The 22469-nt window shown below is 38.7% G+C and overlaps 1 protein-coding gene across 1 annotated transcript in view; it reads right to left on the bottom strand.

The window, feature by feature from the left end:
* Positions 1-22469, bottom strand: part of E2F7 (E2F transcription factor 7) — a 51791-nt gene that overhangs the window by 6357 nt on the left and 22965 nt on the right. Inside the window, exons 5-10 of the mRNA XM_037846823.1 lie at positions 22059-22227; positions 17658-17948; positions 16101-16259; positions 14492-14626; positions 2333-2518; positions 1796-1868 (exon numbers count right to left, since the gene is read on the bottom strand). Of these exons, the coding sequence (XP_037702751.1) occupies positions 1796-1868; positions 2333-2518; positions 14492-14626; positions 16101-16259; positions 17658-17948; positions 22059-22227 (1013 nt within the window). The remainder of the gene's footprint in view (positions 1-1795; positions 1869-2332; positions 2519-14491; positions 14627-16100; positions 16260-17657; positions 17949-22058; positions 22228-22469) is intronic.

The raw sequence follows: 22469 nt of genomic DNA, 5'->3' as shown, positions 1-22469 counted from the left end.
AGGCAGAGAACCAGGTATAACCTAGATGGAAGGTTACAGATGGTATGGGAAGTGCTTTCAGGGAAGCTCAGATGAGAGCTCAGATTAGATGCTTCCACATCTAATAGATATCAATTATTACCAATTATTGATAATTATTATCAGTTAGCAAGCACTAATTCCTTACCAGGCATATAAGTACTAGTATTAGCATAACACTATAAGCATAAGAAGTTAAACAATCTGACTAAGGTCATCCAGCTAGCTATAAAGCAGTTAAACTGGGCCTCACACTAAGCTCTGTTTGATGGCAAGGCCCAAGTTCTTGGTCACTGTGGAGGATCCTAGGTGGATAATGGAGACTGGACCAGACTTTGATTTAAAGAAGGGCAAATCTAGTCTGTGTCCAATTCACTGTGAAATTAATGAGGTGGGCAGTTAAGATAGAAATAAACTTGCTTACAAAATTATTATTTTCTAAGTCGTTCTTGACAGTTATCAAGGCAGCACACATTCAAAATCTGTCCGATTGATATATGAGATTATCAACGTTTGGGTCTTTTATACAGAAATTTCCAAATATTAAGAAATATGTGTGTATTCTTAGTAAATTCTTAATATATTTTTCAGAAATAGATGAGGTAAATTCTTTTAAGATTCCTTTAAGAAAGCAAAAGTCAGAGGACAGGAATTTCTTTCAGCCTCTCCAATGGAATCACTGAGACCTATTTTGCCAACACTCTCACTGTCCCCTGTGCTGTTGGGGAAAAAGTGTAGTGGTCTGGGCTGTTGAGACAGTAAATCTCTCCAATCACAACTAGTCCAATCTGAATGAGGAATAGCTTTTGCTAAGCTCTGTGAAACTCAACATGCCCACAAAGGGATGGGGGAGTGGGTACCCCAGAGAGGAGTTTCCCATGTCAGTCTTTCCCAGTCCAAACAAGGCCAGGAACCCACAAAGGGAGGGCCTGTGGCTCCAAACTGCCCTGGGGAGGAGGCTTGTATCACTAATTAAAAGCCACAATCAGTGATCAGCCTGTGTCCCTTTCTGGCACCATGAGCTACACCAGGGGCTGGACACCACTGCTGCCTGCTGTGGAGTGGGGGATGGGCACCAGCAACCACACGGAGAAAGCAATTTAGTGGCTTTTACGCTAATTTATCAGCCTCCCCGCCCCCCCCTTCCCTGGATGCTGTACTCTGGAGTTTTGAAATAGCTGATTCAGGGAGTTCCTGCTTGTTTAATGGTTGTTCTGGAGGAGGGACTGATTTCTGGAATTTCTTACTCTGCCATCTTCCCAGACTTCATTTTTTAAGTCTCTTTCAACTTCATCGAGTCTTATCGATTCACTGTCATAGATTGATTTTCATGTCTTTCCATCTCCAGGTGACACAATGGCTCACACATGCACACCAGAAGACCAGAGTGACTGCAAATGCTCATCTTCTATGTGACCTGCTCACCTCTACAGCTTCTCTACAATATGTATTACTTAGCAAGCGAGTTCACTACAATAATCAAGTGATAATGCATCATTTCTCAGTGTCACATTAGTAGCAAATTATTTTTTTTCAGTGTATTTGTGTTTTTCCCCTTAGAAACTATCATACCTTTGGGGCATAAATTTTTCAAATATTTGTGTCTCCAAAGCTACTTATTGCAGTGTTAGGCACAAAAAGGAGATTTACAAAATTCTTAATAAACAAATGGCTGACTCATTAGCAAGAATGCTAAACTTTATCTTTTGATAAGTGGCATTTCAAAGTAACAAGCAAATAGACAAGAATACACTGTGAATTTTTAAAGATTACTTACTGAGAATTGTCTTCTATTTTCTGTCTATAGACAGCTGCCAGACTTCCAATTTCTAAGGAATAACTGCCTGATACTGAAAAAGAAAATGGAGGTTTAACAAATACAGCAAGAGATGTATTATACACACCAATTATATACAACAGAATTCATTATTCACAGCTCAGGGATTTGATTCAAAGGGAGAAATTTCAAGAAGCTAATTGTTGATGGTGAATTCTGGTCTCAAGAAGAATTAGTAAGAAAAACAGGAGAAAAAGGAAAACAAGTGTTGCTTTGTAGTTCTGATGAATTTCTGAGACTCATCAAACAGGTCAACCATGTGGACCAACAGATCTTCAAAGGTGACCAGGATCAATTTAAGGTATGTGGCATCTCCTCTGCCTCCAATAACAGTTTCACTTCAGGTAAGTAAAAAGTAGACCTCCGGAAAAAAAGAGGTAGAGCCTAGAGTCAGCTCATTTAAAAATGTCTGCACATGGGTAGGGCTATAATTACATTGCAACTGACAGATTCTGTGGATTAAGCAAGGGCACATACCTTGTTCTTCTTTGTAAGGGCTGCTGGGTTCTGAGTTTACTTTTCTCTTGATCCTGTCAGAAGCCTGAACTGTGTTAAAGGAACCATGTCGAGCCAGCCTCTGTTTTGCACAGACTTGAATCTGGGCATATGTTTCTCTTTTCAATTCTGGTAAGACAGATGCAGAAACATCCACTAGATCTTCATCTAAATAAATGAGAGAATTGGTAGTGTTGTTATACAACCATAATTCAGGATAATTTTAGCCTTTTTACGATTGGCTTTGAGCCTGTAATTATAATGGAGCCACATTATAAATAACAAACTAAGGAACTGTATGAGCCTTGTCTCAAACCCCAATTTCTCTTAATGTATTATTTTTTTTAAAGTTAGTGAATGACCATAAAGTGAGACTGAATCTGTATATATAATCGAAAATTATCTGAACTGCAGTAAAAGTAGAGCAAGATGTTCTTCAATCCAAATTAGAATGGACCTGACATTTTAGATGCTCTATTTTGACAGAGTTTCAAAAGAAAACCTGACCACGCTCAGCTCCACATGCATAGTTTGAGATACACTTTCAAGATTGAGATCAGCCTCCACGCCATAGATCTAGGGCAATGAGTATAAGAATCTCTCTCTTCTATTATGCTTGAATATTTCTTTCTTATACAGTAGGAGGCTCAGTTACTAAGTGACCAAAGGAATAAGATTAGCAGAAACATCATGGTTGAAATGCTGTGGAACAGTAGGGAAAATAGAAGGTTGAGCCTTGGAGGCATATCTTATGCTTAAAGGGCCCTGTGTGAAGTCAGGACAGAACTCCATATAGCCAGCTGGCTGACCCTGATATCCAGACTGTCATTCCTACCCTGTTCATTTGTGCTTCTTGTTTTCTGAGATCAACGCACATACATTTTACATTCCAAAACTGATTTAATAAACTAAAAGGCCCAACGACACTTACATTGTCTAAAATACATGCTTTCATGTTAATGCAACTTTAAAATAAAAACAAAACAAAACAATAACTTTTGGGTTTTCTTTCTTATCACAAAAGCCCAGTACATGTTTCTTTTAGAAAATTGGCATTTAAAGACTCAAAAGAAGAAAATGGGTCAAGACAGTAACAGAAATCATATTTACCCTCCTTTGTGAAATAAAAAATTGGAGAAAAATATACAAAGCAATGGCTCTCAAAACTTGAAGGAAGGATAGTGATCTCTGAGAAACAGAAATCAAATGAGGTAGGCTCTATGACTGCTCTGGCTTACTCCCTGGAGAATCTCAAGTTGGGGTGCAGGGAGGGTACCTAGGAAGAGCCCAGAAGTCTCACTAAGTTGAGAAGATAGATCTGGGAATCTGGGAAACCAAGGCAGTTAGAGTTTGTAGGACTAGAGAGGAGAGAGCCATATACAGAGAGAATGCTACAGACCTGCAGAGGGTCCCTCTGGAGCAGACAGAAGAGTAATGATTGCATGTGAGTAAACACTACCTGAGGCCAGAGAAAGAATCACTCAAAAGGATTAGTGTGAACAGTTTCTGCAGCTTATACAGCGCTTTTATTCCCAAAAGCCAGAATGGAAAAACCTCATAATTCAGATGGCACTGGTTAGAGCATTGAAAAGGGTGTTGCCTCAGTGGTAGAGAAAATGTACTCTAAACACTGATAGTGTCCTACTCACTAAAGCTTAAAAGGAAGATCCAGAAGGATCACTGTTTCCAAGTAACTTCACAGTACCTCAAAACAAAGTTCAAGAACATTATTAGGAACACAGAAATATCCATCACCTAAGAATGTATAATTCTTAATGTCTGGCATACAATTAAAAATTACCAGCACACAAAAAAGCAAGAAAATTTAACCCACAAGGAGGAAAAGTCAGTTGAAATTGACCCAGAAATTATACAGATGGTAGAATTAGTAGACAAGGACATTACAACAATACTTGTACTCCTTATAGTCAAGAAGCTAGAGGAAAGATTAAACATGTTAAATAGAGATGTGGAAAACACACAGGCCCATATTGAACCTCTAAAGATGACAAATACAATGTCAGAGATGAAAACATACAGTGGATGGGAAAAATGGCAGATTAGACATCATAGAAAAGAACTGTGAACTTGAAGACAAAGCAATACCTAAAATGAAACCAAGAGAGAAAAAAGACTAAAAGAAATGAACAAAACAACAGTGAACTGTGGAACAGCTTCAAGAAGTCAAATATATAGGTAAGTGGAGCCCTCGAAGGACAGGAGACAGAGCAGGGGACAGAAAACATCTGATGAAACCTTTAAACCCACAGATCCAAGAAGCTCAACAAACCAAAGTACAAGAAACATGAAGGAAACTACACTAAGGCATCTCATAATCAAATTGCTGAAAATGAGCCATCAAGAGAAAAAGCAAAGAGTGGAGCAATTTCTTTAATGTATTGAAAGGGAAAAAAAAAAAAAAACTCTGTCAATTTAGCATTGCCTAGCAAAAATATCTTTCAAAAACAAAGGTGATCCAAAATTTAAAATCCTTTGTATCACAATATCTAATTTAACCTGTCTGGTCAGTTTATTTAAACAACCTAATTACATGGAACCTAGAACAGGGAATGAGATCTTGTTATTCTGTACAGGCTAATGTAATATCCTAATACATTCCAGAGTATTTTGGGCAGAAAATAAAAAAGCATTTGCAAAGTCCCTTAGGGACTGGAGAAAAAATGTGGAACTATTAAATTTCCTCACCTTAGGAATTCTTGATGTTCTCTTAAGCAATAGGAACTCTCAATTTAATAAGTCACACCTTCAATCTGGAGGCTTGCCCTTATGAAACTTATTTCTGTAATGGTGAAGCTAAGTATACCTATAATTATGCCTAAGAGTCACCCCCAGAGAACCTCTTTTGTTGCCTAGATACGGCCTCTCTCTCTAAGCTAAACTCTGAAAATGAACTCGCTACCCTCCCCACCCTATGTGGGACATGACTCCCAGGGGTGTAAGCCTCCCTGGCAACATGGGACATGGCTCCTAGGCATGAGTCTGGCCCTGGCATCGTGGGATTAAGAATGCCTTCTTGACCAAAAGGGGTAAAAGAAATGAAAGAAAATAAGGTTACAGTGGTTAAGAGATTTCAAATAGAGCTGAGAGGTCATTCTGGAGGTTACTCTTACGCAAGTTTCAGCCAGATATTGCAATTTGTCATGGTATGCCAAGCCCCAACCAACAGTCTTCCTGAAAACCCTGAAGAATACCCTAGGGTCTGTCTAAGACTCTATAAAAGTTTTGCTTATCAAGTTTATTTCTTCAGAAACTTAAAGCCTCCAGATTGTTCCTATGCCAGGTAAGCTCTGAAATCCAGAGGAAACAGTCTCTCCAAGAACATCAACCAGTTTCATTCCTTTACCCCATAATGCCAACACCCATTTTTAGCATGAAGTTAGAATGCTCTTTGCCCAGATATCCCTGAAGATTGATCAAATGATCAAATGAGAAGGAGGAGTTGTAACAGAGAAATTAGGATTTAACAAATGTCTATGACCACTGACTCATTATATAAAATTTCTTTTTAGTTTCTAGTGTATTAGAGAAGCCAGAGAAAATACCTGAAAATTTTGAACTATAATCCAGTAGCCTTAAACTTTGGTAATGATTGTGTAACTATGTAGCTTTTATCTTATGACCCTATGATTTTAAAAACCTGGGAACTGATACCCCCTTTACCCAGTGTATGGGTAGATGATTAATAGAATAAAGACATGCATGAAAACAAACAAACAAAAACAAAGGTGAAATAAAGATTTTTCAGACTTACAACAGTTTAAAGAATTCATCCTTGGCAGACCTGCACTATAACGAATGCTAAATAAAGAAAGTCCATCAAGCAGAAAAAGAAGTGATACTAGATGGAAACCTGCATCTAAAAAAAGTGTGATGAGCACTGGAAATGGTAACTACATGGGCAGATATAAATTTTTTTTTACTATTTGTGTCAGTTTGGATGTATTATGTCCCCCAAAACTCCATGTTCTTTGATGCAATCTTGTGGGGGCAGACCTATTACTGTTGATTAAGTTGGAACCTTTGGATTAGTTTGTTTCCATGGAGATGTGACTCACCCAACTGTAGATGATAACTCTGATTAGATAATTTCCATGGACATGTGGCCCCGCCCATACAGCATGGGCCTTGATTAGTTTAGTAGAGCCCTATATAGGAGCTCAGAACAGAAGGAGCTTGCTGCTGCAATTTACAGAGACATTTTGAAGATGCGGTTGAAAGCTGATGCTTTGGAGAACGCCATTTTGAACCGCAACCTAGGAGAAAGCAGATGCCAGCCACGTGCCTTCCCTGCTAACAGAGGTTTTCCAGATGCCAATGGCCTTTTTCCAGTGAAGTACCTGATTGTTGATGCCTTACCTTGGACATTTTAAGGCCTTAAGACTGTATGTAACTGTGTAACCAAATAAACCCCTTTTAATAAAAGCCAATCCATTTCTGGTGTTTTGCATAAGGGCAGCATTAGCAAACTGGAACACTATTTAAATCTCTTTAAAAATTTTATTTTAAATCTGCTTTTTAAAGATAAAATAATAATAATGCATTGTGGAGTTTATAACATCTATAGAAGTAAAATGTGTGACAACAATAGTACAAAGACCAGGATGGGAGAAATGGAAGTACGCTATTGTAAGATTCTCATACAGCGTAAGTAATATAATATACTTGATGGTAGGCTGGGATAGTTAAAGGTGCATACTATAAACCCTAAAGCAGCCATTAAAATAACACAACAAAGAGTTATAAATCCAAAAGAAGAGAGAAAAAGAAGAAAAAGAACAAAGAGCACATGGGACAAACAGAAAACAAACAGCAAGACGATAGTTTTAAATCTATGCATATCAATAATCATGTCAAATGTAAGTGGCCTAAACAACCCAATTAAAAGGCAGAGGTTATCAGATTAGATAAAAGAGCAAGACTCACCTATAGTTGCCTATTAGAAACCCATTTTTAGATAGAGATACAGATAGCTTAAAAGTGAAAGAATGAATAGTATACAACATGGTAACTAACCAAAAGGAAGCTGGAGTGGCTAATTAATACCAGATAAAGTAGATTTCAGAGCAAAGCATAATGCTAAAATGAAAGAAGGGTCAATTCCTTGAGAATGTAAAGTGATCCTAAACGTTTATGTACCAAATGACAGAGCTTCAAAATAAATGAAGCAATACCCAATAGAAGACATAGATAAATATGCAATTATAATCAGAGATTTCAACATCTCTCTATCAATAATTGATAGGACAAATAAGCATAAAATCAGTAAGGATATAGAAGATTAGAACAACATTATCAACTAACCTGATCTGGTTGTCATTTATAGAATATTGCACCCAACAATAGCAAAACACCTATTCTTTTTAAGTACACATGAAACATTTACCAAGATAGACCATATCTTGAACATAAAAAAAGTCTCAAAAAATCTAAAAGGATTCAAGTTATATAAAGTAAGTTCGCTAATCACATGGAATGAAATTTGAAACCAATAAGAGAATATCTGCAAAATCTCATATTTGGAAACCATACAGCACATATCTAAATAACTTATGTGCTAAAGAAGAAATCAAAAGGGAAATTAAAGTTTTGAATGGGAAGACAAGGAAAACATAACATCAAAATTTGTGAGATGCAGCTAAAGCAGGATTTAGAGGGAAATTTATAGCAGTAAAATGCCTCTACTAGAAAAAAAAGAAAGTTCTCAAGTTAATGACCTCAGATTCTACCTTAAGAAAGTAGAACAAAGAGCAAATTGAATTCTAAGTAGAAGAAAAGAAATATAAAGATCAGAGCAGAAATCAATGAAATAGACACTAGAAAAATAAGAAAAATTCATGAAAACAAAAACTGGTATTCTTTGAGAAGATCATTAAAATCAATACACCTCCTATGCTGGATTGTATATTTATGTCCCCCAGAAAAAGCCATATTCTTTAATGCATTCTTGTGAGGACAGAAGTATTAGTGTGGATTGGGTTGGAACCTATTGGTTCAGTGTCCATGGAGATGTGACCCACCCAATTGTAGGTGATAACTCTGGGTAATTCCCATGGAGGCATGGCCATGCCCATTCAGTGTGGGCCTTGTTTAGTTTACTTGAACACTATATAAGCCCAGACAAAAGGAGCTCATAGCTAGTTGGAGCTGGAGCTGGAGCTGAGACAGACATTTTGAAGATGGCTGTTGGAAGCTGATGCGGACATTTTGGAGAACGCCATTTTCAAATGCTACCTGGGAGCAAGCAGACGCCAGCCATGTGCCTTTCCAGCTAACAGAGGTTTTCCGAATGCCAATGGCCTTTTTCCAGTGGAGGTACCCTTTGTTGATGGACACTTTATGGCCTTAAGACTGTAACTGTGTAACCGAATAAACCCCCTTTATAAAAGCCAATTCATTTCTGGTGTTTTGCATTCTGGCAGCATTAGAAAACTAGAACACCTTCAGTCAGATTTATTAGGAAAAAAGAAGTAACAAATTGCCAATATCAGGAATGAAAAAAGTGACATCATTAAAGATTCTATACATACTAATATGTTAAGAGGATATTATGAATGATTTTATGCCAACAAACTTAACAACTTCAATGAAATGGCAAATTCATTGAAAGACACAAACTCCTAAAGAGCTTACTCAAGAAGATAACCTGTTAGCTATTAAAGAAATTGATTTTGTAGTTAAAAAAAACTTTCCCACATAGAAAACTCCAGGCCCAGACTACTTCCCTGGTGATTCCTGCCAAACACATAGAAAGGAAATAACACCTGTGGTGGTTTGGAGCTATGCACCCCAGGAAAACATGTTCTTAAACTTAATCCATTCCTGTGGGTGTGAACTCTTGTAAATGGGACGTTTGGATGAGGCTACTTCAGTTAAGGTGTAGCCCAGCTGAATTAGGTCATCCTATTACCGAAGGCCTTAGAGGGAAGGTCATAGAGTGAGAGAGTGACATGGAGCAGCCAGAAGCTGAATGCCAATGGAAGTGGAAGAGAATGGAGAAACCAGGAGAAGCCACCATGTGCACTGCCATGTGACAGAAAAACCAAGGCCCAAGGATCATTGGCAGCCAGCCCCAGAATGCCACAGTGTTCTGGGAGAAAGCATCACCTTGATGATAACTTGATTTTGAACTTCTAGCCTCAACACCATCAGACAATACATTCCCATCGTTTAAGCCAATCCATTGTTTGGTATTTGCTTTGGCAGCTAGGAAACTAAAACAATACTCATTCTATACAACTCTTCCAGGAAACTGACAAGGAGGGACCACTTCCCAACTCATTCTAAGAGCCAGTATACCAAACAGACTCTCAATGCAACAGTACTGAGAGTCCAAAAGTAATACCACATATATTCAGTGAATTTATTTTTGAGACATGCAAAGGAAATTTAATGGAGAAAGGACAGTCAGATGTTGCAGGCACAACTAGATATCCATTATGAAAAAAATTACAAGAACAACAAATTGATCCATACTCACACCATATGAAAAATTAAATTAAAATGGATTCTAGACCTAAATATAAAACCCAAAAATATAAAACTTCTAGAAGAAAACATAAAGGAACTATTTTTGACCTTGGGTTAGGCAAAGATTTCTTAGATACAACACTAGAAGTGTGATCCACAAAATTAAAAAAAATGGAAAAATTGGACTTTCTTAAAATTAAGACATTTGATTTTTCAACAGACATTATAGAGAAGGAAAAGATAAGCCACAGACTGGGAGAAAATATTTGAAAATTACATCTTTGATAAAGGACTTGAATGTATAATGTAATATAGAGAACTCTTACAATTCAATAAGAAAGGAAGCAACTGGACAGACACTTCACCAAGGAAGATATACTGATGGCAAAACAAAGACATGAAAAGATGCTCAATATCATTAGTCATTAGTGGAATGCAAATTAAAAAAAAAAAAAACCACAATGAGATATTACGACACACCTATTAGAGGGGCTAAAATTTAAAAGACTGACATAACACATTTTGGCAAGGATGTGGTTGGACTAGAACCATTATATACTGAAGGTGGAAATGTAGTATGTTACAACCACTTTGGAAAACAATTTGCAGGTATCTGAAAAACGTAAACACCTCCAACATAAGGTGGATGTTCCATGCCTATGCATTTATTCAAGAAAAATGAAAGCATATATCTCAGAAGTCCATCAGCAGGTGAATGGATTAACAAAGTAAGATATATTGAGACAATGGAATACTCCTCAGCAATTAAAAGGAATGAACTATTGATATCTACTACAACATGAATAAACTTCAAAATAATTATGCTGAGTGAAAGAAGTCTGGTAAAAAAGAATGTGCATACTAAGTGACTCACATAAAATTCTAGACAGTGCAAATCCATCTAGAGTAACAGAAAGCAGATCAATGTTTCCTTTGGGAGGGGGGAAGGGAGAAATAACAAAGGGTCTGGAGCAGACTTCAGGGTGATGGATATGTTTACTATCTTGATTGCAGTGATTATCTCACAGGTACATACATAAGCCCCAGATTATCAAACTGAAACCTTAACTATGTGCCATCTATTGTATGCCAATGATACCTCAAAAAGCTGTTCAAAAGAAGAAAACACCTATGTGTTAACTGGGTAATGATGGTGAAAAAGGAGGATATATTTATGAAGTTTAATGGTGAGGAATTGCTAATGAAGGAGCGAAGAAGAATGAGTTGAATCACAGGTGACCCGAGCTTCCATTATTCGGTTGCTGGGTTGATGATGATGTTGCTGGTAATGGAAATAGGAGCAAGTAGAGAATATAAGTTTGGTTTGAGGTTTCTGAAAAGCACCCTTGTAGACATATACAGTAGACAGATGGAAGTCAATGTCAGAACTGAGAAGAGAGGTCAGGGTTAAAGATGGAGATGTTAGGACTGTTGGAATGCTAGTTGAAGCTATGGGAAAGGATGATCCAAGAATAACAAGAAAGAAATGACAAGAGCTGGTAAAACCAGGCACAGGCAGCAGCAGCCTCCTAAATCTTCATCCACTTCAATCTTACTTCTTCCTTGCTGTTCCAACATCTAGCTTCTAGGGCGGACCTAAAAGATTCCAAATTACACAAACCTGGGCAAATTATAGAATTTCACTGTCTATATTCGGTTATCAACTCTCTAACATACCCCACATAGTTATTTTAAACCTTTTCTTCTGTTCTTAGTCCACCTGTCTTTTTTTCCTCCCTCCCTCTCCCAGGGAGCAATTTCGATACTGATGTTATATACTAAAAATATAGTTATGCTGTCCCTCATGTACCTAGGTCTGTACTTTAACCCAGAACCTTGGGAAAGTTGCTTAGCCTTTGTAAGCCAACTTCTCAACTGTACAAAGTATAATCGTACCTATGACTCAAGGTAGAACTGAGAGGATGGAGTTAAATAATGTAAGCAATTCACAAGCATAATGAGCAAAGGTTCAATCTAGAATTAGTTCCATTGTTGGGGGGGGGGGGCTGGCTTCCATACAATTTATGATCTTTGTTAACATTTTCATTTTCCTCCCCTTTTAAGGGATTTTTCTCTTGTCTCCAAACAAGGTCTCCAGAAACTAGAAGAAACAAAGGCAGTCTGCTTCCTTTTACCGGATCTTTCTACGTTTGTCCTACAACTTTCGTTTTTGTGCTTACACTTACAGTCAAGATCCTGTTGTCTCTATTTACTGTCTTTTCGTTTGGTCTTAACCCCACTCCACTTCTTACCTTTCTACCAAAACAGCTTGCTCTAAAGGTTACTAAAGACACCCTTAATGCAAGCCTAACAGCCTTCTCTCTGTCCTCATCCTCTCCTACCTTTTGGAAGCTCATGACATCGTAGACCATTCAATCCCTCTCCTTCTCACCTTCCTTGGCTCATCACTCTGGCTGTTTTTTCTATCTCATTTTCTAGCTTTTCTTCTCTTCCTGTTTCTAAGGCTTGGTGTTACCAAATGCTGTCCTTTGTTCTATGCCTTTCCTTTTTTCCTCTGTTCAAACTCAGCATGTACCCAAGCAACCCAGGACATTCTGATGCAGGTGGTCCCTGGAGATACCCTGACCTGGCTCCAAATCATCTTAGCCATAACAGCTCACAGAGCTCTCCCAGTTGCTGTTCCACTAGTCTTACATACATGTGAACTCCTTGGTCTTTCTACACCTACTTACCGCTCCAACTATCTTATTTTTCTCAATGACACCACCACCTTTGATTCCTTCCTCTCTTTTACTCTCTATATCCAAGGATCTCCTTGTCACTTCATCTAGACCAAGCTTCTTGCTTAATTTTTTTTTTTTTTTTTCAAAACGAAGTATATTCTTTATTTAACACAATTAATCCATTAATTAATCCATACATTAAAATTTTTTTTCCCAGTATCTTTCAGCATTAAGGAGACAGAGTGGAAATAACAGAACAGAAGAAAGGTTCAATTCTTATCTTACCACGACCGTTGCTAACCTTGTAATTCTGAGTAGTAAGGCACGTTATCGTCTGCCATGTTGGGGCCTCTTGCTCTACAGAGTAATGGAGGGGTTAGGCCAAGTAAATCTCTCCAGTACAAAGGGTGCCAAATAAAATGCAGGGCCCAGTTAAATCTGAATTTCGGATAAGCAATAGTTCTTAGCATGAGTATGCCCCAAATATTGCATGGGACATGCTTTTACTAAAATATTCTTGCTTAATTTTTGACGCCTTCCAAAACATGGTCCTAACTGATCAAATTTTATTTCTCATAATTCTCTACTCTCTGCCTTCCACTTTAATCAGGGTGGATGGTCACCACAACACAAAGCAGATTTGTTCTGCTATTCCTGTCTACTATTCCTTCAACTAAAAAAAGCTTTCCATCTCTCCAAAACCCAACAGTCCATCAAAACTTAACTTGTATCTTCTCTGAATTCCTACAGAGCTAGCACCACCTTGTCTAGCACATAACTGCTCTGTAATTTTAAAATGTGTGTCAATTGTATACCTTCAATAGAAGCAAGCCAAGTACAACAGCACAATATTAAATTGTAATAGTTCAGATGAGATGCTATTTGCGCTGAGTAAGCACAGAAAACTTCATGGAGGAGTTGACATTTGAGCCAGGTCTTAAAGGCTGAGTAGATTATTTTTATGTAGGAAAGGACAAGGAGGACTTCACAGGTGAAAAGAATAGGAGAAGCCAAAGGCAGAGAAGCAGAAAATGGCAGTTGTATATTTCACACAGGCAGAGACTATGTTGCACATCTTTAAATCTGAGTCTCACGGCATTTTAATATAGTAATTGTTGCCAAGTCCACACTCAGTAAGTACTTGCTGGGTTGAATTAGTTATACTTGCTTTTAAGTGGTGTCATCTAGATCTAAGTGAATGATATATGACAGAGAGATGGGGAGCTTTATCTTTTAAAAGCTTGGGTTAAGTGGCATGAATTTCTATCACTAACATCAAAACTGGAAGGGTAATTTAAAAATGACTTCTAATGGCCTTTTTTTCAGGAAGCAAAGCTATATGTAAAGTAGCTGGTGTGGCAGGATCTAGTCCCTGATTGCTCAGATGTTACCCATGAAACAAGTAGAAGATAATAGCCTCTTTTATTCCAGTTTGGTAAAATTATGATGCCTGTAACCTTTTAAATAAGTTACAAAAAAGGTGTCCGTTAATTTCATACTATATTTAGAAGTAATCATACCACACATTAGTTTTGTGATAGCAACGGAGACAATTTTTACATTATCTGGAATTAAAAAAAAAAAAAAATACATTTTCCTTTGCTACTGTAGAAACAACCCAAGTGCAAAAGGGGTGTCATTTTTAACACTCAGTCCCAAACTTCCAGAACAAAGTTTTGGAGCAAAATAAAAACTTCGAAAAAGCAATTAAATAGTTACAGAAACTTCCAAGCTATAAGTTGTCAATATTTCCCATCTCGTATTCCTACTTTGGGTGAGTCGATCAGTATATATGATCTGAAGGTTAAGGCTCACATTCTAAGAGTAAAGTCGCTAGTCTGATTTTCTGTGTGAGCTGGTTTAGAAATGAAGGAGAAAATCAGTCTCCATGTAGAGTATATGTATGATTTGGAAAAGGAATTGGGGATTATAAACAAAACAGGTCCCTAGCATAACCATGCCACCTTACCACTGGCACTGAAGTCCACAGGCCCAATCCATTTGAAGGCTGGTTTACGGCCTCGTTCTTCTGTTACATGCACTTTCTTTATCAGCGCCAAGCTGGTCAGGACATTGGCTATGTCATAAAGGCGTCGTACCTTGGCTTGAAGATATAAAATACAATTATGGTTACACTGTCTGTGACACCATTACATTTTAGTGATAGGTATACATACACACTTACACCTTTATATGATAGGTAAATTTCCTAGGCTACCATAAAACCCTCAAGTGGAAAGCATCCAGTGGGGTGGGATGAAGAGACCAATGGCTCGTCATTAAATCATACAGGATTTGTGTAAAGACACATACTAAGGGAAGGTCAGTGGCTCTTTCCATTTCTACAATATCACACCTCTTATAAGATGCACCCATGACAAGCAGGGAGTGCTGGATTGCAAACACACAAAGGGAGGGAAGTGGGATGTAATTAAATTCTGAGTAAATGTAACTCTAATAGTTGGCACAGCAAAATCTGATCCTGAAGTTTCTCCCAGCAGGAGGTCATGGCATCAGCTCGACCAGGCAGCTGGCCTGAGAAAATGACAGGGGTTCCCCAGAGCTTCCTGCAAGGCGGCACTCCTGGGCACACAGGATGCCCAGGCCTCAAGGTCACAAAGTATAACTTCTAAAGACAGGCGGCTCCTCACCTGAAATCCTGCATTCTGGTCACCCAACAGGGAGAGAGCGAACATTCCCTGAGTCTTTAGAGGCTTTGTGAAAGATATTTGAAAGTGCATGTACTAGAGGAGAAACTAAGAAGGACGTAACACTTTAGAAGGTCAGAACGTGACCACAAAGTATTTTCTATTAAAAAAAATCAATTTATAGGTAGGAAACCCACATGCCCTCAGGGCTAAGATCAAGCAGAGGAGCTTTAATCACTGTCCAGAAACATCAAGCATTCATCCTAGATGCAGCTTTCTTCCCAATCCTGACAGGGCTAGGTTTAATATAGCCATTTCTCTCAAAGGTTGGCTAAAATTCCAGTGGGGGGTTGGGGGGAAGCTAGAGAATGTTGAGTTCATGGCTCCCAAGGGCTTGAAAGGGCTACCAGTGGCCAAAGGCATTTGGCTCAGGCTGTGTGCTCTCGCAGAAAAGGAATATGCACTGGATGTGAAACTCAGAAATTCTCCCCTTGCCCAGTAGCCATGTCCCACCACCCCTGCCTTACCCTGGCCATTCCTCTGGAGGGTCTTACCTGCAGACAACTTTCATCTCCACCCTTCAGAAGAGTATGCAGTGGGTGGGGAAAAAAGGGGAAAGAAAACTCAGACATTCTGTCTTGGATTCAGCAATACTGAAGAGAAATGCAAAGCAACTTACACCTTCCTGACTGTGGGGACGGCACTTTGCTTCTCACCGTCCACTGTAACTACCGAAGAAAAGCCATATGATAGGACTTGAACGGGAATTCCGGTCGTGATTAGCTTACCTCTCACGGAAGCAACACCTTTATGAGTGCAGGAAGAGTGCACGTCACAAAAAAATAATTTTTAATCTCAGAGGTGGAAAATAATAATATATAATGTCCCACCCTTTTTGTGCTGATAGATGGATTAGGTAAAGGTTCTTACTTTTAAATTTACTGTGATCTGGGGTATCTTGGCTTTCTTCTATCAGTATTTTGGCAGCCACATCAAGAGTGACAATTTTGGTTTTAGAGACGAGGAATAGCATGACAAACTTCTGGCTCATAATTCGCAGAGACTTGTCTTTTCTACTGTTTGCAGATGCTACAAAGGGAATGAAAAAAGCATCAAAACAATTTACCACAATGGAGACTGTACTTAAAGTTCTCTGGAATTATCTCGCTCTGAACCCACGGATGGAAAGATCACTCTTGTTATAGGCAGAAGCTTACTGAACATGTATCACAAAAGTTGGCCCATAAAGAAATAATACTAAGTGGATATCTGGGGATGGAGAAGGGGGATGTTGGTGTTCTCTATATGCACTTTGCGTTATTTTTGCAACTGTCCTGTGAGCTTGAAATTATTTGAATATAAAAAGGTTAAGGAAAAAAAGAGAAATAATGCTAATTTTCTTGTGGCTCATAAAATTCTCTGCAGTAGGCAGAAACTCTGAAGTGCATTGTTTTAAACCACTCAATGCTTTAAATTCATACTTCATATAACAGAATTCATGGTGTGGTTTTCCTGAAGCAACTTTTATTTCTAACGCTGAAGGGTGAAAGGATAGGGCAGCTAACAGGAATTGTTTTCAGAACGTCCACTCTCTCCTCAAAGGGAAGGACCCCATTTTTAATTCTCTGTGCCCACAAATTCTAGAATACACTGTAAACATAGTAGGTGCCCACCTCCTCCAAGTCTCTTTAGATTCAGTAGGTGAATTAATAAACTAAAAATAAATAGGAGACACTGATTAAATGTGTGTTGCTGTAGATGGCAGGCAAACCATCCCCAACAGATGGCCGTCTCCTTTGGTTATTAGGATAAGCTGGCTCATGGAGTGGAACTAAAAGGCATGAGGTGGTGAATTTAATGAAAACCAGGCCCACCTTACTTTCCATTTCTATTTTTTATATTTGCAAGTGAAATGTGAATGAAACTTGTACTTTATAATCTTAGCAATGAGGAAGGGGATGAGAATGAGGAAGATCAATGGTTAAAAACAGGAAGAATTGATGGGGGGACAGGGGGTGGAGAGCAAGGCAGATATAAGGAAAAAGAATTTCTGCATCAAATGAAAGCAGTGGTTGTCTATCTTATCAACATTTTCTGGTGAAAGGTTTCTTTTCTAAGTAATCAACTCCAATATATAATTTTAAAAATTGGAATCCTTTGAAAAGATAACATCTTTCAAGGTAAATTTTACCTAAAGGCCACAAAAAGAAAACAGCATGGGGCTGTCAATATAAAGTGGGAGTACCATTAGTGAGCTTTGGTCCAAACATGCAAATGCCAAGTGAACTGCCTTTAGACAGGCTTCAAGGGAGGTTGACTGGACAGCTCAGTTGGGAGCCATCTGTCTCTTTTTCTTCAGTAGAGAGAATAGAGGACATCTCCCTCCAGGGTTGTCAACCTGGCACTTCCCATCTGAGTAGTGAATCTCTTCTAGAAGAGACTATTATGCTTTCTTTGCCATTACTCATGTGTTTATAATGAACTTACAAGAGGGACAGTCGGGTTCAGTGAAGTCCAGTAACTGCTGGTCTTGTGAATCTGGAAAGTCATCTTTCTTACGTTCTCCAAATTTATAATCCATCAGGTCCAGCTCTTTCTGTTGGAGGTATGCCATCTGCTCTTCATATTTCTGCTCCTCTCCTAGTCTCTGGAGGTTTCTCAGGGTTTTTGGCAGGCTGTGCCGTCCATGCCAGCCATACTGATTCTTGGCCACACGGCTGACCAGTTGCAATGACTCCAGAACATTTACAATGTCATAGATGCGTCTCCTTTCAACACCTGTTTGAAAAATGGAAGCCAACAGACATCATGAAGAATATTTTTGACTATAAATTCTTTGAGGGCCTGGCTTTTGCTTATGAACTATTTTGTATGAAGCCTAATGCCATGCCCAGCAAGTGTGGGTACTCAACAAATTCAACCTTTAAGGATGCAAGCAAAAAAAATTTTATCTTTCTTTTTACAACTTAACTGCAATAAGATTTAGGATAAAACATCATTTAGGATATTTCCATATGTGTTATATAAACAGCACAGCAACTTTTCTTTAGACGTGTTAGGCAAACCACAAACATTTCAGGACATTGAAATGGACGGCTTTGAGTGGTACACATAATACCTAAAACCTGTTTCTAATAGATGCTTGATGAACGCTAGTTGGTTTGATTTTGACTTGTATTCCTAATTATGCAGACTATAAAATAAATTGTGTCCAATAACCAACACCTCCTTATTGGACAATACTATCCTTAACTGGAGAAGAACTACCTTGTTAACTTGCTTAGTGGACCAGTAAGGGAAACAGACGGTAAATATTTTGTTTCCATTTTAAACTGGAGACTCAGAAATTGAGAGCTTGGCCACCTTCTCAGCTGGCTGGAGGAAGCCATAGCCAAGACTGGAAAAATATGAGTTTCCTTTTGCTCGCTCACAGTTATGACAATTCTGTGTTTCCATTCATCATATCCTACCAAATAGCCCAACAGTGAAGCACAAAGTCTCTAAGTACAGTCTGATTCTGAAGTTCATCAATTTCTTCTTACTCACTTTCCCGACACTGCCCAAATAATTAGAATCAAGAGCTGTCCTTCAAGCTTACTAACAGTGATTAAGAGTGGGGGCTGTGGGATCAGACTACCTGCTCAGATTTGAATCCTCATTCTTTCCCTTACTTGTTGGGTGATTCTGGGCAAGTTACTTACTCCTTCCAGACCTTAGTATTTATCTCATAAAATGATGAGGATTAAATGCAATAATAAATTCAAAGGGACTCCAATAGGTGTTAATTTTATGTTTGTGTATTATTTTGTAAATACCCTGTGTGGGCATTGGAGAGATCTAAAATCCTTGCTGGCTTAAGAGGTCACAGTAGAAACAGATTTAAAAAATCTCACATCTATGACTCATTCTGTTGTGCAACAGGCCTTTTGGCTTTTGGAATCCACTGGCCCCCTTTGCTCTTATCTAAGTATCCATAACAAAAGCCTCCAGGCATCTCCCAGACAACCTGTGCAGCTACAAAGATACCCTCCTTCTGCTCACTTGCCAGAAGGTGTTATATATATAATCAGGACAGACTCAGTGAATGTAGCTTTCGGCCCTTCAAAGATTTAACACAAAAAACAGACTGAATTACAATGAAAACTTTGGAGCTGAGAGGGAGTTCTATCACATGCATGAAAAGGCATTTCACAGTCAATCAGAACATTTCAGCTCATGACCCTTAAAGGCTCTTCACCCTCAAAAGTCAGCCTTCAATGCCAGATGTCTCCTGGAAGGTGCTGGCAAGAGCAGTCAGCAGCCCCTTGTCCAGAACCACCTGGTTCTTTATTCCAGTCTGTTTTCATGTATTAACACATCTTGGTTAGAGTGTAACATTCTATAAACCTTCCCATTAGAAATGTCATGTGAATGCAACTGAGACACCCCAGGGCCATCCATATGCCTGGTTATCTTACTACGTATCTGATACAAGCTGTTAAGTCTCCATCTAGTGGCTAGACATCCTGAGCAGGGAAATAAAAGGAAGATTCTGACCACTTGGACAGTAAGATGATGCTTAATATGCACAATGGGTGTTTAGTATGTGGTGTTGGCAAAGGCAAATGTGGCAGCCACTTGCCTAGTTAATTACTGGCCTTTGCAATCTGGACTGATTTTAATTGTGTTAGCTGGTGTACCAAACATTCCATTTTACAGGTCTCAAGACTCGTAGGTTACTCTGGGAACTTTCTTTGTCAGGAAGGTTTTCCTGGCATTCAGCCCTCTTTTCCTTTTATAACAAGGTAATCCTATTAATCTTAGTTTATGGTATTAGTTACGCCATCGAGGATTTATCAATTGTTAACATACTTCCCTTAGTCCCTGAAGAAACTCTCTCAGCTCAACAAAACAGTATTCTAAGCTGTATTATTTTCCATTGGCTAGGTCACATCCAGTTCTTTAACCTCTCACTTATAAGACCAATCTTAAACCTCCATGGCTCCAGAACTTGAGAAACAATGCAATTTTAAGCTCTTTGCTCATCCTTGGTTAAAATATGGTCTTATAGCTTATAAACTGGGATGTAGCAGGGAGTTTAGACTCAACCCTAAGTGAGGGGCACCAAAAAATAACAGACTCTGTTTTATCGACCTCACATGAAGAGAGATGGGATGGTCCTTTGGCAGGTTTGGGTGATCATGAGGCATTGGGGAGCTGTTGTAAAAATCTGCTCCAAGAAGCAATAGCATGAGGATCTGCTGAATGCTTTGCAGCTCCTATGATAGTAGGGTTCCGCTTTTCTGTCTTTCTTGGGACTTGCAGCATAGCCTTTCAACTTCCAATTTTTATACTGGCATCAGTATACAAAGATCTTTGATGGAAGTTAGGTATATGGAGAAAGTTGACTTCATGTACCCCAATGAGAAGAACATTGGATGAGCTGTCATTTTACCCTTATCCTCTGCAATACCAATTTCCATGATGCTGTTCCTCAATTGGCTCTATACCATGCCTCTTTCCAGCTGGCTCATGTTCCCCCTTCTTGTTTCACTGTCATCAATTCCAGAATACTGTGTTCTACTTCTGGAATACTGTATTCTACTTCTGGAATACTGTATTCTACTTCTGGGGCTGGAATGGCTCCCCAACCCCAGCACCATACTTCCTCCTCCTAGCTATAGGGATTCAGAGGATAGCTTGAGAAGCAGGGTAAAGAGCAGTATACATCTAGTAAGAGCTGAGTAGAAACTGTTCCATAAAATGAGAGTTCCCCATGCCAGGCACTGACTGACACATTACCAACATTACACCCAAGTCTTGCTCCTTCTCTGCAAGGTAGGAGCTATAGTCCCTATTTTATAGATGAGAAAAGGTTAATTAACTTTTTAAAGCTCTCACAGCCTATAAACTGGGGGGCTGGACTTCAAATCCAGCCCTGTCTGACTCCAAAGCTGAGCCCATGGTCTTCCTGTCACAACCATTACCTCTTCATAATCTCAGTTTCCAACAACTAAAATATTTTTAGCCATCCACTTGAATACTCAGATTGACAGTCATCTACTGGGGCACATTTCTCTGGGCTATGGGAAGAAATAGAACTAATAAACTACAAATATAACCCACCACAAAACCTATGTACTGATTTTTTTCCTTTTGGTTCTGTATGTAAAACCCCCTTGTTTTTAAAGTGGTCACCCTGACTCACCTTCAATCCACTGTGATTGCTGTTTATTTAATGATTGTCAACAATAACGTTCATCCTGAAACCGATGCAATTTATGCCCACTAAGGGTCTCTACTTCAGCAGCTGTATACATATTTATAGCCCACAAACTGCCCCATATTGTACACTTGCATGCCACATGAACACATGTATTCCTCTTTGTTGTAAGGTTTAGCTGTTTGAGTTATGTCTAGATGTGCTTTTTACTGGTTTGGCAGGTTTGCTGTGAATATCACACCATAGGGCTTCAAATATAATGCACTTGCTTTCAAATCTTGCTTTCAAATCTTGCTTTATAAAGGAAATAAAAACAGTTCTGAATTCCTAGAAGCATTATTAAAAAGAAATGGCAAGATATTTCTAAATAATTATTGAGTCTGTCTGAAATAATATGAAATTAAAATATGAGATATTGATTTTTAATCTAAGTCTCATAAAAATATTTTCTAAGGTTTAAAAGAAACCCAAATTTTTGTTTGACTCTCTGGGCTAGAAGGCTCCTTGGAATTCTATGCACAATGGAAAGAAGCCTGATGGTGACAGAGGGAAGCTCTACCTGCTCATTTGTCCTCACCTTTTGGAGGGTCCACTTTTATTCAATATAAGAGCTTTTGGCCTGCCTAAGAATATCAGTTTCCCAGTGTAACTGGAGACACATCTCCAGGTAATCTGATGATACATACCAAGACTGACAGCAACTTCATCTAGGGAGATGGTAGTTTTCTCAGTTGACATGGGGTAACTTGGATAGCGAGCTAGAAACTTCTGGCACAGGAGTCCTAAACTTTTCTGTTTTCTGCTTGGCCTCTGCTTTTCAAATTCATCCACAGTATTGTCCCCAACAACATCAAGCTACAAAGGCAGATAGAAGGGAGGGGGAAGATGTCATGGTTAACGTCCTAATGGAGAAATCGTAATAGCTAATATTGGGAAGTTGGGGGGACAGCCCAACCCATACCAGCCCAATCTAATTTTCTTAATGTTTTACCTATTTCCTTCTCTGGATTAATTTTTTTTTTCCTTTGCAATCTGAAGCCGAGTCTTTTGGCTAAAAGCTTAAAAAAAACAAAAATTCAGTCATTTACAGGTTGCTA

Source organism: Choloepus didactylus, chromosome 8 (genome assembly GCF_015220235.1).
Source record: "Choloepus didactylus isolate mChoDid1 chromosome 8, mChoDid1.pri, whole genome shotgun sequence".
In the NCBI taxonomy this organism is placed as follows: Eukaryota; Metazoa; Chordata; class Mammalia; order Pilosa; family Megalonychidae; genus Choloepus; species Choloepus didactylus.
The sequence above is the reverse complement of the archived record's forward strand: the minus strand, read 5'-3'. Positions and strand labels throughout refer to the sequence as shown.